The sequence below is a fragment of the Pongo pygmaeus genome, chromosome 10, assembly GCF_028885625.2.
Source record: "Pongo pygmaeus isolate AG05252 chromosome 10, NHGRI_mPonPyg2-v2.0_pri, whole genome shotgun sequence".
Taxonomy (NCBI): Eukaryota; Metazoa; Chordata; class Mammalia; order Primates; family Hominidae; genus Pongo; species Pongo pygmaeus.
Genome location: NC_072383.2, coordinates 50,435,241 through 50,454,074, shown reverse-complemented (window position 1 = coordinate 50,454,074; position 18,834 = coordinate 50,435,241). Strand labels below are relative to the sequence as shown.

The following is an 18,834-nucleotide window of genomic DNA, read 5'->3' as shown; positions in this document are numbered from 1 at the left end:
GCCACGCATCTGTAACGCTAAGCCTTGCCATGGCTATGCCTCCTTTCCCACTCTTGTTTCCTATGAGGGTATGTTTCCAGGAATGAAGAGGTTTGCTGTCATTCCTTTGTCTCTTGGCAGAATTGTCTCTCACCCCACACGCTGGCATCCATTCCTTTGATATTTATTGAGCGTCTTTCATATGCTAGGGGCTATAAATTGCTATTTTAAAAATCCCCTTGGGTTACTTACAGTGTCCCCTGGTCCCCTTATTTCCACTATGATTGTACCCTTTGCTTTATGTCCAACTGGGTCCCCTCAAATTCCTCAGTGGAGAGAGATCCATGCTTTTCAAATCATTGCATTGAGAAATAAATGTATTTTTCCTCTTAAATGCCTTTCCCAGGTTAAATGACCACTTAATGACTTTTTTTCACCTCCCCTTCTATCTTTTTTTTTTTTTTTTTTTTTTTTTGAGACAGAATCTCGCACTGTCACCCAGGCTGGAGTGCAGGGGCGCAATCTAGGCTCACTGCCATCTCTGCCTCCTGGATTCAGTCATTCTCCTGCCTCAGCCTCCGGAGTAGCTGGGACTACAGGCGCCCTCCACCACTCCTGGCTAATTTTTTGTATTTTTAGTAGAGACGGGGTTTCATCGTGTTAGCCAGAATGGTCTCAATCTCCTGACCTCGTGATCCACCCGCCTCGGCCTCCCAAAGTGCTGGGATTACAGGCCTGAGCCACCATGCCCGGCCTATCTTTTGTTTGAAGACAACTGTTTAATAACTTCCTAAGATCTCTTGAGAATTCTCCAGCGAGGACAAGGTTGTGATTTCTGCTGTGTACAAGCCTCTGGTTTGAGCAAGCATGCCAGCCAGACATGATTCAGCACAAATATAAATGGACAGCTCTTATCCATGCAGAGGAATCTTATGTAAATAGAGGCTTATTCAGGGCAAACCTTTTTTTTTTTTCATTTTTACTGTTATGTTTATTTTCTCTGTAAGTGCTTTGTGAATGCTGTCCCTTCAGTTTATTCTTACAGCAGGACAAGGAAGTGAGTTATTTAAAACTAGGAAGCTGGCTGGCATGGTGGCCCATGTTTATAATCCCAGCACTTTGGGAGGCTGAAGTGGGTGGATTGCTAGAGCTTAGGAGTTCAAGACCAACCTTGGTTACATAAACAGACCCTGTCTCTACAAAAAAATAAAAAAAGTATTAGCTGGGCATGGTGATGTCCCAGCTACTTGGGAGGCTGAGGTGGGAGGATGGCTTGAGCCTGGGAGGTTGAGGTTGCAGTGAGCTGAGATTGCGCCACTGCACTCCAGCCTGGGCAACAGAGTGAGATGCTCTCTCTCTCTCTCTCTCAAAACAAAAACAGAAAAACAAAAACACCCCCCCGCCCACCACCACCACCAAACCCATGCCTTACCATTTCTCCTCCCCAGGCAGGATTGATGGAAGTCAAGAGCTAAAGAAGGGAACAGAATCTTAGCTTGCATTGAAAGAAGCACAGTGCCCCCATCACAGACAGGAAGGGGCTTCTTATTAGTTCTGGTGCACATGAAGCCACCTTTAAGTATCCTATCTTAGCAAGGCACTGTAGTTTTAAAAGGTCCATTAACATATTAAAGTGGGTGCAGAGAAGAGTCCTGGAAACCATGTGTACTGAGGACTGGGAGAAACAACTGGGTCTATCTAACTGGGAGGTTAGTGTCTGTGAATTCCACAGTATTTTCTAATATTGGAAGGGTTGTGATACAGAAGCCAGGGGAGTGTGTGTGTTTTACTCTGGAAGGCCAGGCAAGAGCAAATTCATCTCAACTCAGTTCCCATCTGCTGAAGGCCTGCCAGGGCCACAGGCTGATGGACACAAAGGCAGGGAAGACAGGTGGTAACAGTGCTCAGTGGGGAATCTCAGCTGGGGGCAGGTGTCCAGCCGTGGAAGGGGCAGGACCTTGAGACCTGAGGCTGAGAGGCCCCAGTTAGGGTTGCTGTTGTGTCAGGACTGCAAGGATTCTGAGAATGCACATGGATGCAAGTGTCTCTCGATTGAGTGAATAATGCGTCTTTTTATGTATACGTATTACCACTTTCAAATGTATATGATTATGAACTGCAATTTTATTTAAAAATGTTGCTAAATTCATAGTAAAAAATGTATGTTCTCAAAGGATACTGGAAGTATGAGTTCTGACATGTGTGAAGGTCAATGTAATTTTGTGTGTGTTAAAAGGGGCCTTCACACCCAGAGAGGTATGGGTGCCATGCCATGACCGACAGGTGACTGGGGCTCCTGCTGCTGACCACAACTTCACTGATCCTATAAGAGGAGTTAGACTCCCATGAAATGGAGTGGAACGCATGAAAGCTAGATCCTTGAAGACCTTCCTTGGGTAAGGGTGGGGTTTTGCTGGCCTGGGCAAGTTAGGAGATTTGATGAATCGCCTTCCATCTTGAAGAGTAGGATCTTGAAGAGTAGGATCTTGAAGAGTAGGAGTGGCCAGGTGGATTCTGCCTCGAGGTAGAGGAGTGGACTGGAGAGCCTCCTGGCTGTAGCACCCTATGAGTCTCTGATTTCACACATTGCAATCCAGTGACTCACTCTTCTCTCCAGGGAGAAAGCACTTAGAGCTCTTAGTTAATAAACTTCAGATAATTCAAGTGTTGGGGGTGACTGTAAACCAACTCTGTTTTCTCAAAGTGTTTATTAGGCCCTCCAAGTTTAGAGGGCTGGGCCCAACCAATAAGAATTTCAACTCACTGATTATCTCCTCCTCTTCCACCACTTCCTTCACTCACAACTCTGATCAGAATTGACATTCTAGTCCCACGAATGTATTCCCCAATCTTTGTTTTGCTCCCTGTCCTCTCAAAGGCCAAGCCATATCTTCTCTGCTATCCCAACTCCAAGAGTAAGTATAGATTATGCCCTTCTTCCTTTTCCTTCCACCATCTGTTGAGGAGGTCCCCGACCCAGGACTAGCTGATGACAGCAGTGGTTGTGATGTTGCTTCTCAAAGATTCTTCTCCAAGATAATTCCCTCTAAAGGAATGACAAGCATGGTTCAGAATCAGTGGGATCTGGCAATGACTAAGATCTCCCCCCATTGGGGGCACTAAGTACCCTGAATCACTATGGGTTTAGGAATTCCTAGAGACTCATTGCCCTGGACTCTAGGCCCCACACCAGATCAAGCAGCAGCCTCATTTCTGTCTGGCATAAAGGCAGGTCCTCCATCCTGCTCCCTTAGATATTATAAGAAAAAATATGGCCTAATTTTTGTGATATGTTTCCTTTTACCTTTTTCTTTTGTTGAGAAGGGTCTTGTTCTGTTGTCCAGGCTGGAGTGCCATGGTGCAATCATAGCTCACCGCAGCCTTGACCTCCCAGGATCAAGCGATCCTCCAACCTCAGCCTCCCAAGCACCTGGGTCTACAGGCGCATGACACCACACCCGGCTAATCTTTGTATTTTTGTTGTAGAGATGGTGTTTTGCCGTGTTTCCAAGGCTGGTCTGAAACTCCTGGGCTCAAGCAATCTGCTCACCTCAGCCTTGCAAAGTGCTGGGGTTACAGGCGTGAGCCACCACATTTGGCCTTGTGATATGTTTCTTAAAACACTGGCAGATATTTCATTCATCTAGCTATGTTCCTGTGAGATCTAGAGGGTCAGAGATGACTGATCATCTTTTATGGTTAATGATGCTGAAATGCAGAGAATTTAAACAGCCTTGGTCATGCTTAGTCATGGGGAGGATCTAGTCTAGCCCTGGGTTTGGTTCATTGCCTCTGTAGGAGCAAAGCGGAGAGGAGCCTGTGTGGCCACCCTCTGGGCCTGGGCTAACTTCATAGTCCATGGGCAGAACTTGCAGAAAATTAGGGATATAAGTCAGAGATGCTGGAGAGAGGATCCTAGCAATGAACGGGGCAGATTGTGTGACCTCAAATGACCAGTCAACTTCAACTTGATTCTGTAATTGATTGATTCTTGATTGATTGGTTCTTGATTCTGTGATTCTACATTTTTTTTTCCCCTGAGGAGGTGACACTCGTTTTGCATGTAAATTTTTCTAAATCTGAACACCAAATTTGAGAAGTCTGGACTCCTCACATTGAAATAATCTCAATTAGCTTGTGCTACCTCATGCAATGGGAGTTGAACTAGCTTTCAACAAGTTTTATCTGGTTGTAATCCAGTATAAGGGCTTAACCATTAGTTCATTAATGATTAGTAGATGGACTCATTCATTTTTTCAACAAATCAAATTTTATGGCACTTACTATTGGCAAAGCACTGTGCTTTGGTCCAAGGGACCCAGTATATTAACAAGAGTGGAAACTCCTGGAGAGCTTATGGTTTTATCCTGGGTAGGAGCTAGGATGTTGCACAGCCTGGCAGGGAACACATGGGAGAGATAAGGATAAAATGGAAGAACCAGGCCGCTGAAGAAAATTGTACTTCCTTTGCACTTGGGCCACTCCCAACCCTACCCATGGGTGTTGAAGAAGTCTCTATCCTTTCCCCCAATTCTAAGGAGGCTCCTGCCAGGGCCATACAGACCACACCCTTAGAAGGGCCCAATGTGCAGCAGACAGAACAAAAAAGGCCTGTCCTGGAGAGATAAGCAGCTAACTTGGCCAGCTCCAGAGTGTGCAGGATGGCTTTCCTTTTGGACAAACCAAGCCCAGTCAAAAGCCTCTGAACAACCCCAGACAGGCAGAGTTTCAGGCTTTTGGAGTCAGACATGTTCCATAGTGCTGCCGGCTCTGCCAGATCTGGCTTTCTGGGGTTTGGGGGGGCATGGGCGACTCTCAGGAGCACATCTCTCAACCAGAAAATGGTCCCATAGGGGCCCTGTGTGTCTTGTCCATGACTGGGTTTCCAGGGTTTTGCAAAGGGCCTGGCAGACATTTGGCAGTCTGTAAATATTTGCTGAATTTGTTGTTGACTTGACATTTGAGATTCTTGTTCCCTAGGCCTTAAGCTAAAACCAGAGAAAGGCCAAAATGTGGGGAGCAAGAAAGGAAGCCATAGATAAACCCCAAGATGTGTAATAGTGTATAATTTCTTTGGGAAGTTTTAAAGAGAAACAAACATTAGTCATGTTGGATTTTGCCAGTGTCTGGTCAACATGCATAGGTGTTAACTTGACTTTTTCTCTGAAGATAGTCATACACCAAAAGGTCACTACCTCCTGAACTAAAGCTTGGGGTACAGGAGAACCCAGGAGGCAGATTTGTGTTAGTTCTGGGCTTTTTTTCCAGGAAGGGAGAAGGAGAGGTCAGCGCTTCATCCCAAAGACCAGCACGGAGCTGGGCACATACTGTGCACTCAGTCATCGTGGAGAGACCTGCATCACTCCTTCCATTAAGACACTTTCCCAGAGCTGTGAGTGGGCTCCACTGTCTCCACTACTCAGAGAAGCAGAACCTCCCCACGCCTCCTCCACTCTATCCTCTCCAGAGCTGGGCACAGCTCTGCAGGGCCCAGGGGTAGCTAACAGGCAGAGGGATGGCTGCTGAGCACCTGATGCAGGTGAGTGTGCCTCCTAGGTCCCGTCAGACAAAGCTAGGAGGATGCCATGCCCAAACATGGGGCAACACCGGGCACCACCCCCTCACCAGGTAAGCCTGCCACCTTAGCACTTTTACCATTTCAGCTTATTTTCAAGGTGTGTTTGGTAGCCTGGAACAAACTTATTGCCTTGGAGGCAAACCCAGCCCATGAATATTTGGGGTTAATTATCTCTCCTTCGTTTGAGCCCAACAACCTCCTCAAATGTATATAAAGGGATTTATTTTGCACAGGTCTTCATTTCCCATCCCTCTTCCTCTGACTCTCAGTGTCCCTGCTTAACTTATACTCTTCTCTTCGCCAAGCTCCTCACCATGAGCAGACAAGCCAGCAAGACATCTGGTGGCGGGAGCCAGGGTTTCTCCGGCCGCTCTGCTGTGGTCTCCGGCAGCAGCAGGATGAGCTGTGTGGCCCGCTCTGGGGGAGCTGGCGGAGGGGCCTATGGCTTCCGGAGCGGAGCAGGCGGCTTTGGCAGTCGCAGCCTCTACAACCTGGGCGGCAACAAGAGCATCTCCATCAGTGTGGCAGCTGGCGGCTCCCGGGCTGGAGGCTTTGGGGGAGGGCGGAGCAGCTGTGGCTTTGCAGGTGGCTATGGAGGTGGCTTTGGGGGCGGCTATGGAGGTGGCTTTGGTGGTGGCAGAGGAATGGGAGGTGGCTTTGGTGGAGCTGGTGGCTCTGGAGGGGCTGGTGGCTTTGGAGGGGCTGGTGGCTTTGGTGGTCCTGGTGGCTTTGGTGGGCCTGGCAGCTTTGGCAGTCCTGGTGGCTTTGGCCCTGGGGGCTTTCCTGGGGGAATTCAGGAAGTGACTATCAACCAGAGTCTCCTGCAGCCCCTCAATGTGGAGATCGACCCCCAGATTGGGCAAGTAAAGGCCCAGGAGCGGGAACAGATCAAGACCCTCAACAACAAGTTTGCCTCCTTCATCGACAAGGTGATGAAGCTTTGACTGGCCATCCCTTCCTGGGCTGGGGACTTTGAATTTGACCTTTGGAACACAGTGTTTAAATGTGTCTTGGATGGGCCAGACTGGAGGGTGAGGAGTTAGGTGGAACTCTAGGGTCTGGGCAGATATTCAGGGTTGAGGAGTTTGTCCACATGGTCAAGTGAGGGGAGGTGTGGAAAGAAAACAGTCCCCTATTTGGACCTGAGCACCACATGTCCTGTTTGTGGGAACCTCTACTGAAGTTTCCAGTCATTGCCTCATTGAGGCCTAGGCTGGCAGGGCAGGCAGCCCAAGGCAAGGGCCACAGCCACCATCAGGGAAGGTTCCACCAAGAATGGGAGGCTTTTCAAATACAAGTTGTCCTCTGAGGCTTTCCAGGAAGCCCTTTCCCCCTCATATTGCTGTGCCAGGCAGAGGAGGCTGATTACCTGGAGCAGGGATTAAAAGCATAAGAATCTTAGGTAGTCCCAAGGGAGTGCAGAGAAATGAGTGACTTTGCACTCCTACTCAGCCTAGTCAGGAAGACAAGAGTGCTCAGTGAGCTTCTCCAGACCAGGACAGCTCTCATGGGGCTGCCTCCCCTCCAGGCTCAAGAGAGGTGTTGTCATGCTAACTATGGCATGCCAGCCAGTGTCGCTTTCCAGCTTCCCAGCATCACTTCACTGTTTTTGAAGAGCTAGCATGTCAGTAGAGTCGTGGGTGGAAATGGAGCTGCTGAGGTTTATGTGCATTTTTGTAGAGTGTACTATAGTTTTGGAAGTTAAGATAGGTTCATGAAGTTCCCAGGAACAACAAGCAATAATTCTATTGCTTTCAGGTAGGAGCTACTTCCCCTTCCTTTGTAACTTTCCAAACCACGCTGCAAGTGTAGTGTCCTGACTGATCACCCATCTGACCATAATCTCTCTGACTACAGTAGGAGCCTATCTTTGCATCCTTTCTAGGCCTTTGTGCTGGGGGCCCAGGAGATAGACATCTAGTCCTACCTGAGTGAAGGCCCCTCTGCTCCTCTGCTACAAGTGTTGCCTGATGTTGCTTCCTGCAACCATTGCAGGTGCGGTTCCTGGAGCAACAGAACAAAGTCCTGGAGACCAAGTGGAACCTGCTCCAGCAGCAGGGCACAAGTTCCATCTCAGGCACAAACAACCTTGAGCCTCTTTTTGAGAATCACATCAACTACCTGCGGAGCTACCTGGACAACATCCTCGGGGAGAGAGGGCACCTGGACTCTGAGCTGAAGAACATGGAGGACCTGGTGGAGGACTTCAAGAAGAAGTGAGTGACAGGGCAGGAGTGGGAAGATGCCATGGCCCGCCCTGTCTCAGAGTCTTGGCTCCTTCTACATGCCCCCTGACTGCTGGGCAGTGGTGTCACCTGGCCCGTTTCCCTCTCCTTACCTTCATGAAGGACAGCTTGGTTCATTCAGTTCCCCCTCACCTTCCTTCTCCAAGCATGGTGCTTTGCAAATAAAATTGTGGCAAGCGGATGAGTTTAGGCTGGGCTTGGCGGCTCATGCCTGTAATCCCAGCACTCTGGGAGGCTAAGGCGGGCAGATCTTTTGAGGTCAGGAGTTCAAGACCAGCCTGGCCAACATGGTGAAATATCATCTCTATTAAAAATACAAAAATTAGCTGGGTGTGGTGGCACACACCTGTAATCCAAGATACTCGGGTGGCTGAGGAATCAGAGTTGCTTGAACCCTGGAGATGGAGGTTGCAGTGAGCCAAGATTGCACCACTGCACTCCAGCCTGGGTGACAGAGAGAGACTATGTCTAAAAAAAAAAAAAAAAATGGATGAGTTTAGAGTTGGGGAAGAATTTCCTCATGAGCCAGATTGGGGAAGATCCTGGTTCTGGCATGTGAAAAATTCTGGGACCACTCATGGTATGGTGATCAACCAACCAGACGTTTGCCTGGGACTGAGGGGTTTCCTGGGATGCAGAATTTTAGTGCTAAAACTAGACAGTTTGCCTGGGCAAATTGACATGTTGGTCCCCTAACTAACAGGGAGATAGCAAAGAGGATGTGCTCATCTGAGAGGGGCGGGATAGGGATAGAGGGAGGGAAGAGATGAACTTTCAGAGTTCCAGGGAACAATGGTGTTTACGATGATCTCAAAACCAAACTCAGCTGTTTCTTTTTTACTCACACAGATATGAGGATGAAATCAATAAACGTACAGCTGCTGAGAATGAATTTGTGACTCTGAAGAAGGTAAGGGCTGTGTGTGAGGTTTCTGAGGCTTGTAGCTGCAGGTTTCTGGCTGGGTTGGGGGAATCTCCTCAGTCCACTGCCACAGAGCTACCAAGTTCAGGCCTTTGGAGCAATAAACAGAAGTCAGGTGCACCTTAGTCTGGAAGATCCCTAAAAGAGTTAGTTCATCAGTCTTTAGTTTTTTAGTAGGATTAAACTTAGACCATCCTAATGAGATACAAATTGCCCGTTCAAGTGGAGACTGGTCTTAGACAAGGACCATCACTGCACCAGTCCCCTCTGCTCTTTCTTGCTGCAGTTGTGGTTTGCTGTTTGTTCATTGGGAGAATAAGGCCTTTATCCTCCTCTTTTCTCAGGATGTGGACAGTGCCTATATGAACAAGGTGGAGCTTCAGGCCAAAGTGGATGCCTTGATAGATGAGATCGACTTCTTAAGGACCCTCTACGATGCTGTGAGGATGTTACCTACTAAGAAGGGACAGAGGGAGAGTGAGATGTTTCCAGATTTGAGGCTGGTGCATTTTGGTATATAGGCCCCAGAAGACATCTGAGATGAGCCTGGAGATGAGGACCCTTGGAAGGGATTCCACAGGATAAGCTGCAGACATGGGGTTCTCTGAGTGGCTGCGGACAGGGTGTGGCTGATACACATGTGGAGCAAGTTATCAGTGAATGAGACTATTGATCAAGAGTCTTTCAGGGCCCTGTGTGCTTGTTACAGGGACCCCAAAAGTGAACAAGCTCCCTCTGTGTTGACAGGAGCTGTCTCAGATGCAGAGCCACATCAGTGACACATCTGTGGTGCTGTCCATGGACAATAATCGCTCCCTGGACCTGGACAGCATCATCGCTGAAGTTCGTGCACAGTATGAGGATATCACTCAGAGAAGCAAGGCCGAAGCTGAGGCCCTGTACCAGACCAAGGTGGGTGCTAGTCACCTCTTACAGGATCCACTGGAGGTTTCAGAGAGGCCGTGGCCTATTGGACAGCTGGGTAGTGAGTCCCCAGTGGTCACTGGGTGAATGCCTTTTGGTTTTACCCTTTGAAGTCATCCTTCTAATGGTGGTTCAGTTGCAGAAAGTTTTGCCCCTGGGGGAGGTGGTTGCCTGCTATGTGGGACTGACTCCAACTTGCTCAGGAACTACAGGGCAGGAAAATCTACCACAACAACCCAGTTGTTCTCTTTCCTGTTGCCTTGGGGGTTTCCCTGCTGAAACACAATGCAGTATCATTTTAGCAAATGCCTTACTGAGCTTCTGAAGGTTTGGTGGGTGATGTTGGAGGTGTAGAAACAAGTCAAGCAAAACTGCAGGAATACCCCATCTTCCCTTCTGTTCTGCAGTTGGGGGAGCTGCAGACCACGGCTGGCAGGCATGGGGATGACCTAAGAAATACCAAGAGTGAGATCATAGAGCTCAACAGAATGATCCAGAGGCTGCGGGCAGAGATCGAGAGTGTCAAGAAGCAGGTGGGAATGTCATGGATGCTGGCACCTCAGATGACTGCTGAGGGGTGGGGGCTAGGATCTCAGGACTCCTCCCCTGGAATAGACGTCTGGAGGTCATCTCAGGCTGGCTAACCCACAGGGCACTATCTCCACAAATGGAGACAAGATGGAGGCACAAGGGGAGGAGGAATGTTCCCTGACTTTAAGATGGGATAATCCATTGCATGTCAGGAAGGGCCTGGGGCCCTCTTACTGAGCTCATTCCTCCTACCTCCCTTGCCCCAGAATGCCAACCTGCAGACGGCCATTGCCGAGGCTGAGCAGCATGGGGAGATGGCCCTCAAGGATGCCAATGCCAAGCTCCAAGAGCTGCAGGCTGCTCTACAGCAGGCGAAGGATGACCTGGCACGGCTGCTACGTGACTACCAGGAGCTGATGAATGTCAAGCTGGCCCTGGACGTGGAGATTGCCACCTACTGCAAGCTGCTGGAGGGCGAGGAGTACAGGTGAGCCTCCAGTCCCGTCTTCCCACACCCCCTGGCTCAAGTCATAGGCCGAGGGCCAGATAAGTGACCAAGTAACTGGGGATGGAGCCCTGCTGTATAAAGAGAGGCCTTGTGGTGAAGCATTTGCCTCTACCAGCCCACTCCCTCCCAGGCGGCCAAAGCACGTATGCAACCAGTGCCCACAGGCTCTCCTTGCTACGGCCCAAAGAGGGGTGGAGAAAGCTTACCTGATTTGCCAGGCTTCTCTGTTCAGCTCTGGTTGCTATTCATGCCCTTGGTCCATGGACTTGTTGGTGATGTGCTTTGTGACAGGGCCCACTTTCTCTTGCTTTCTCAAACAGGATGTCTGGAGAGTGTCCGAGTGCTGTCAGCATCTGTAAGTACCGAAAGTAGCTAAGAAAATGAGAGTTAATTCTGAAATATCTGCACTAATCCAGGGTGGTAGCAACTAACTTAAACATATTTTTATGGAAGTTGGAGGGGTTTTCTGGGAGAGGAGAGGGAAGCAATTGGCTTTTGTAATTGTTCTGGGTTCAGAGCACTTTTAATAGGCTTCTATGGCCAATGTGAAATATCCAACAGGGGGCCTCTTGATGGGAGGATAAATTCAGAGGCTAGATCCTCTCCAAGGGGGTCATCAAGATTGTACTGTGGGAGGAACCACTGGCTAATTCATAATGGCTTAACGGCAGGGGAGTGAGTAGCTAGTGGCCTTGGAACGGCTCGTGGTGACCATCCTGTGCAAAGCTGCCTTGATCAGCTCTGGATAGTCGTGGGCCCGGTGGATCATTGATGATAACATAGCAGCTGGCCGGGGCGCCGTCGCTGATCGCTGTCCTGTCCTCTCCCCCACAGCCGTGGTCAGCAGCAGCACGACTTCCGCCTCCGCAGGTGGCTATGGAGGAGGTTACGGCGGAGGCTTGGGCGGTGGCTTAGGAGGTGGCTTCGGTGCGGGCGGTGGCTCAGGCAGTGGCTTTGGCCGGGGAGGCGGCGGTGGAATCGGCGGTGGAATCGGCGGTGGAATTGGCGGTGGATTTGGCGGCGGCAGCAGCAGCGGTTTCAGCGGTGGCAGTGGCTTTGGCTCCATCTCTGGCGCCCGCTATGGAGTCAGTGGCGGGGGCTTCAGCTCGGCCAGCAACCGGGGCGGCAGCATCAAGTTCTCCCAGTCCTCCCAGTCCTCCCAGCGCTACTCCAGATAAAGAGCACGCATCAGCATCGCAGCCACTCCAGCGCCTCCCCTCCGCTCCCCACGCCCACATATTGGCAACACCCCCAGCGCCACCCCATGCTCCTCAAGAACGCGGCTCTGCCCTAGAAGGCTTGTGGCCTCTTGCTGCTCCTTCCAGATCCCCGGCCAAGCTCAGCCACGAGAATTTCAGGCTCCCCTTTCTGGCTCCAGCCTGTGCCTGTAATTGTCCAGGTGTGGCCTAGGCCGCCACCTTCTGCTGCCCCGGGGTCCCGTCCCTGGGTGGGATGCTCACTACAGCTCTGATGTATATAGCACACAGCCCCCTCTGCCCCTCTGGTCTGTCGCAAATAAAGTGCACTGTGTTTCACTCCGGGCCCCTGAGTATTCGCTCCATGTCCTTCTCCTCAGGGCACTGAGCTCCCTGGTCACCTGCCTGGCCTCCCTGCCTCTGCCTCTCCCATGTGGGCTCTGTGATCCACAGGGCAGCTGGAGAACTCTTCCTCTGAAACAAAGGCAGTTCGTCTTCTCCGTCCATGGTGCGGATCCGGTTGTTCATTATTCTGTGAGCACTGTGAGGAGGGAGAGGTCCTGCTCCCGGATGCTGTGTACCCTGTGTACCCTCACCGTCCTTAGTGGTGAAGGCTGGGCCATGCAGACATCTATCTCCTCCCTGTCTTCTCTCATGTGGGGGAACTAAGAGGGCCTTGGGGACAGAGGGTTTCTTCCCTTGGTGTTGATCCTCACTCCAGCTGACATCGTGAAAGCTTTTCCCCCATCAAGGTGCTCCTGGAAAGTGCGGGCTGCTGGAAGCCCAGGGATGGAAATAGGCCCCAGAGCAGCCTATTTCAAAGTCTGACCCAGGAACATCATTCCATTGAGACACTCTGCAATAAAAGACTCCACGCCCATTACATCTTTTCTTTTTGGAGCACATATTAGAATTTCTCAGAAGTTCAGTAGCAAGGAAAATCTGTTAGCTTCCTTGAATCCAGCATTTCCTGCAGAGGCCCCCATTACTGCACCTAAGCACTATGCATGCACTTGGGGCCTGAAAATATGTGCACCAGCCATGAGAGTTCTTGTCATCCTGGCCTCCGCCCTGCACCAAGAAGCTCTGATAATGTGTTAGTTGGCCATGGGAGTGCTGTCCAGAAGGTCACTGCTGGAAAGGACTCAGAAGCAAGGAGTCCAAGGCCTTTGCTTCCAGATGAAAAGACTGAGGCTTAGAGAGGACGGATAACTCCTCTAGGGTCTTAATAGCATGTGAAAGCCTGAGCTAGGAATGAAGCCCTGCATCCCAAGTCCGGAGCTCCTTCCACTTCCCCACACGGTCTTTGACGATGCCTTCCAGGCATATCACACTGCCTGGGCACCCGGAGAGAACACACAGGCTGTGGAATAGAAACGTGTAGTCAGGCCAGGCCAGGCCAGGGAAGCAGTATTTCCATCCTTGGGCAAGATTGAATTTATTTTAGAGATAAGGAATGGCAGTTAGATAAAGAAAACCTGCAACTGGGGGTTGAAGAGATTCAGCGTGGAAATCCAGCTACTGGATCCACTTTTTGAAGGTGGTGGGATTTAGGAGCTGTTGCTTCACGTTTGGGTAGGAAGGTACCTTTTCTGGTTGGTATCCTTCTGTGGAAAGGAGTCGGAGACACAGGTGGGGAGGCTCAGTGCCCAACCCAGTTTAGGGGGCTCGCCCTATGGGACTGTGCCAGGCCAGTCATGGGGCAGCTGCTTCACCCTGGGCAAAGCCTTTATCAATGAATTCCTTCCTTCACTCATTCAACCAGTATTCATTAAGTGTTTATTTTCTGTCTGGAACTGGGCTAAATTCTGGAGATGAATTGGTGAGCAAGAAATCAGATGTTGACCCCACCCTCATTTTAGTAAGGGAGTCAACAAAAAAAGTAAGCAAACCAAATGAACAAAATAATTTTAAGCTGTGGGAAGTATATAAAGAAATGAAACTAGGGGCTGAGTTGGATGAATGCCAGGACTGGTTAATGGATTGAATGGAGGTGGGGAGTTTAAGGGAAAGGGGAGATTCAACCAGGATGCTCAGTTTCCCAGTATGAGCACTTGGGTGGTTGGTGGTGCCATTTACTGAGGTGAGTGGAGGGGTGGGAGGGCGGGATAGGTGTGGAGAGAAACTTCAGCTGTGCTTTAGAAAAGCAGGAGCTGCTCACGAGATAGCCACATGAGATGTCCAGGTGAGATGCGAGCCTGAGATTCAGAAGGGGGCCCCGTCAGGGCTAGACACGTGCATCTGGACATCATCAGCTTAAGGGTGGATTTTAAAGCCATGGAAACTAATGAGTTTTTCCAGAGAGAGGGTGGAGAAGAGGGCCCATGCTGAGAACCAAAGCGGACTGGAATATAGAGTCAGGGACAGGAGCACAATTGACCAGATGGTGGAGCCTGGGCCACGTTCTTCAGAGTGCCCCCACCTGAGCAGTCACGGGGGTTCTAAATTGGCTCCAAGGAAAGCCCAGAGCAGGCCTGGCCTCCTGGGGACTATGCACACTGGTTTCAAGTCTCACGTTCAGACTGTGACCTCTGTCCTTTGCTGTTCCTCCCTGGACCTGTGCTCACTGGCGCCTGTTTCTCCTGTGGGGTTTACAGGAGCCCCTGATACCTAAGTAACCACTAGTGGTGAGGTGGTGGGGTGGGGCTCCATGCAGCTTCTTAAAGGACAGCCTGGCACAGGAGGAGTGGGGTGGAGAAGCTATTTCTTGGAGGTGTCATTGTTCCAGAGGAATGGCCAGGGCAGGTAACCTTGGTGCCAGGACCTAGGACCCAAGTCGTTAACTGAATGCTTGGCTGGATATTCTCAGCCCAGCACTGACTGTTTCTTTCTTTCTTTATTTTTTGAGACGGAGTCTCCCTCTGTCACTCAGGCTGTAGTGCAGTGGCACTATCTTGGCTCACTGCAACCTCTGCCTCCCAGGCTCAAGTGATTCTTGTGCCTCAACCTCCTGAGTAGCTGAGATTACAGGTGCAAGCCACCAAGCCCAGTTAATTTTTGCATTTTTAGGAGAGACGGGCATGTTGGCCAGGGTGGTTTCTGACTCCTGACCTCAGGTGATCTGCTCACCTCCGCCTCGCAAAGTGCTGGGATTACAAGCATGAGCCATCGTGCCCTGCCAAGCCCTGACTATTTCTAATCCAGGCTGAAAACCCCTTGCAGGGAACTTCACCTGCTTCTGAGTGCTCCTTCTTTTCCTTTGCCTTAGCATTTCCATGGTTTTTTGCACAATTCTATGTTGACTTTTCAAGTGCTCTTAAGTCACTGGGCTTGAGTTTGCTTTCTTGTACTTGACTAGACTTTTCATTCTTCTAGTAGGTAGTCAGTGAGTCCTGTGTTGTCCATGCTTTTCCTGTCCTCTAAGGCATACTTTCGCCCATAAAGAGCTCACAGTGATTCTTGAATAATGCCTACTTGTGAGCCTGGATCCTAAACTGGGATTTGGGGTCTTTGACCAATGGTCAAGAATTTCTTTGCTCTCTCTTCCACATCTCTCTTTCCTGGGTGTGGAGAGGTATATCCACTTGCAATGAAACAGAGGAACCAACTTCTACCCTACGCCTCTATCTATCTATCTATCTATCTATCTATCTATCTATCTATCTATCTATCTATCATCTATCCCCTCCAACCACCCCCACACTGTCTTCCCCAGAAGAAATGCTCAAAAGAGTGTTTTCCTGTTCTAAGAGCTTGCGGACTCACTGGTTCACTTCCCATTAGGAAGACCAAGTTGTGTTTTTAGATTTCAGGTTTTCCTTCTATATCTTTGTGAGAATACAGGCTACATGTCAGAGCAAGTATCAATGGTAACAGTGTCATACCTACTAAAGGCTCAGTTAAGGAAATCAGGGGATTGTTTTCCACAAGAATTTGAAAGTAGTTCAGCGCTTGCCTATGGATAATCTAGACTTGACTGCTGATGATCAAGGTTTGCATATAAAGTTTTGTGTAATTTGCAGGTAAATCTCTACATGACTCTTCTCTGTTTTGCCTAGAACTGGGTGGAGTGTTTGTTAGCCAAGCCTCAGAGACCTCACTTTCTGGGATTTGGACTGCCCCTTCTCTCTGCCCTCTCAGCACTTCAGCCCAGGTGCATTCTCCCTCTATGCAAAGACAAAGACAAAGACAAAAAATGTGGGCACCTTGAGGTAATCTTGGGATGACCGAGAAAAACTCACATAAGTTCTGAAAATGCTTCTTCACACATTTTATCTGAATCTTCACTACATCCTTCACAAGCCCTTCTGGCACACACACTGACTAATGCACATCTCTGTTGTGCCTAAGATAGAGCTAATCCCCATCAACACTTCCAGCCCAGGCTGAAGTGAAGGCTGAAGGTGACTTGGCTCTCCTAGGGAACCATTGATGGAGGTGTGCTGGGACAATCTGATACTTTTGGAATCTGTGGTGATGAGACTGAATGGTGACAGCTCCGTCAACCACTGGAGAAGACGGTGGCAGGAGAAGGTGACTGTAGGTGGAACTAATGCTGTGACTCTCAGTGGGGGCAATTTTGCTCCCCAGGGAACATATAGCAATGTCTGGTGACATTTTTGGTTGTCACAAGTGGGGGAGTGCTACTGGCATCTAGAGAGTAGAGGACAGGTTGCTACTAAACATCCCACATCACACAAGCCAGCCCCCTTCAACATAGAAACAGCCAGCCTCAAATGTCCACAGTGCCACTGCAGAGAAGGCTGTGCCAAACAAGAGGTCATCTCATTCACTTCTCTCCTTGGGAGAAGATCTTTAGTTACAGTGATATGGGTTATAGCTGAACTGGATAAAGACCCTTCTGGATTTGAGGGAAGTGTGTATTTGTAGAAGTTTTTTTTTTTTTTTTTTTTTTTTTTAATGAGATGGAGTCTCACTCTGCTGCCAGGCTGGAGTGCAGTGGCATGATCTCAGCTCACTGCAACCTCTGCCTCCTGGGTTCCAGTGATTCTCCTGCCTCAGCCTCCCGAGTAGCTGGGACTACAGGTGCACACTGCCACGCCTGGCTAACTTTTTTTTTTTTTTTGTATTTTAGTAGAGATGGGCTTTCACCATGTTGCCCAGGCTGGTCTTGAACTCCTGAGTCAGGCAATCCGCCCGCCTCGGCCTCCCAAAGCGCTAGGATTACAGGCATGAGCCACCATGCCTGGCTGAAGTTTGTTTATTTTAAAATGGAAATGCCCTTTTATTCTGGATGAAGACATAGGAAAAAAGCCAAGGAAACAGTGTGGCCTTATGTGGAGACTTTCAAGACCTGTGCAAATGGCCCACAAGGTGCCTGCAGTTCTGGTATCAACCTGGCTTTCTCACGCCTCTGTGCCTTTGATGCTCTGTTCTCTGCCAGGAATGCTCATCCTGCCTTCACCCGCTTGCCCTGCCTCACTTATCACTGAGGATTACCCAGGCACTGCCTCCTGAAAGCCTTCCTAGACCCTCCATGGCACTGACCATCTGTCTGGACTCCCATGGGACTTTGTCTATCCCTTTTTATCATGTGCCATATTATATTAAAATGACTAGTTTCAGTGACTGTTCTCCACATTAAAATAGAAGTTACTCGAAGGGATGGCTCTGCCTGATTCATCTTTGTGCTCCTCAGTGACCAGCAAAATGCCTGGCACATAGCAGGCACTGTGAGCTTCACTAAGCTAATGAGATTTTGAAAAGGGTAGGGTAGACTCTTAAAGGTAATTACTGCCCTGACATATTTAACAAAAACAACTGGATTAAACAACTAACTTTTGTGACTAGTGCAAGTCATATGCTGGGCATTTTGCATATGTCATCTCATTTCAACCTTTGCAACTGCCATAGAAGGCAGGCGGCAATTATCCTCATTTTCTAGATGAGGACACTGGCTTGGAGAAGCAGAGTGACATGACTGATGGGAAGTGGCAGATCTGGCCTCAAATCCAAAGGGTACACATGTAACTACTGTACTATGCTGCTGAATGGGGCCGGTTGGTGTCTTCTTGGACTCTAGGATGTCCTCCCTTGTATGTGGACTAACGACTTTCCACAGTTTTGAGCCAGAAACCAAACCTGAAGTTTCTACATTAGCAGACGAGGTTTCTACAGCTGAGGCTCTGTGACGGTGAGCGGGCCCATGTTCAACTCTGGGGAGTTCTGATCTCCAGACAGAGAAGCCATTGAGATTGATTAGGAGAATACCTTGATAATGATGGGTGTTCCTCCTTGATGCCACAATGGAATTCACAAGGTTTAAAAGTATTTTCATCAACACAAGTTGATGCTTCAAGGCAGATCTGACCATTCTAAGGGTGGGTTTTTTTTTTTAACATGCAACACAAATGTATTATTTAAAGGTGCATCTTGATTATCCATTTGGTGAGCAAAAACAAAATACAGTGGCTCATGCCTGTAATCCCAGTACTTTGGGAGGCCGAAGCCGGTGGAGCACCTGAGGTCAGGAGTTTGAGACCAGCCTGATCAACATGGTGAAACCCCGTCTCTACTAAACATACAAAAATTAGCCAGGCATGGTGGTGGGCGCCTGTAATCCCAGCTACTTGGGAGGCTGAGGCAGGAGAATCGCCTGAACCTGGGAGGCAGAGGTTGTAGTGAGCCTTGATCGTGCCACTGCACTCCAGCCTGAGCAACAGAGTGAGACTCCGTCTCAAAAAAAAAAAAAAAAAAAAAAAAAAAAAGTGAAAGAGAAGATTGTGGCAAATCATTTCTGTGGGCCAAGTGGTCAACTCCAGCATCTAAGATCCAGCAAGCAGCTAAGCTCAGCACAAACTCCTGGCCTCTTGCTCTTTCTCCAACAGGGTGAAGACCTTTTACATTGCAGATGATGGAGCGGCTCTTGTCATCTATAAATTCCATGCACACCCATGTGTTCTGTCCCTGAAAGACTGTCCTGACCAGTGCCTTGGTGACCCTGGCTAGCATGGTAGGTTGCACATGGCTGGTGTCCAACCTATCATGTG

General features: G+C 49.3%; 1 protein-coding gene across 6 annotated transcripts; it reads left to right on the top strand.

Moving 5' to 3' along the window:
- Positions 1-5,796: 5,796 nt before the first annotated feature.
- On the top strand, positions 5,797-12,223 carry KRT3 (keratin 3). 6 transcript variants are annotated; one of them, XM_054443334.1, is made up of 10 exons: positions 5,872-6,088; positions 6,143-6,486; positions 7,553-7,773; positions 8,653-8,713; positions 9,070-9,165; positions 9,473-9,637; positions 10,057-10,182; positions 10,447-10,667; positions 11,009-11,043; positions 11,523-12,223. In XM_054443334.1, the coding sequence occupies exons 1-10, from the start codon at positions 5,872-5,874 to the stop codon at positions 11,864-11,866; spliced, it is 1,830 nt and encodes a 609-aa protein (XP_054299309.1). In that variant the 3' UTR covers positions 11,867-12,223. The 6 variants fall into 6 exon arrangements, with proteins under 6 accessions (XP_054299307.1, XP_054299309.1, XP_054299312.1 ...); XM_054443337.1 differs by having other exon boundaries at positions 5,872-6,119; positions 6,303-6,486; XM_054443335.1 differs by having other exon boundaries at positions 5,872-6,187; positions 6,257-6,486.
- The last annotated feature ends 6,611 nt before the right edge of the window (positions 12,224-18,834 follow it).

Coding starts and splice junctions, on each gene's coding strand:
- KRT3 (XM_054443332.1), top strand. CDS start 5,872: ATGAGCAGACAAGCCAGCAAGACATCTGGTGGCGGGAGCCAGGGTTTC. Junction 10,183..10,446: donor TCGAGAGTGTCAAGAAGCAG/GTGGGAATGTCA, acceptor CCCTTGCCCCAG/AATGCCAACCTGCAGACGGC. Junction 11,044..11,522: donor TCCGAGTGCTGTCAGCATCT/GTAAGTACCGAA, acceptor TCTCCCCCACAG/CCGTGGTCAGCAGCAGCACG.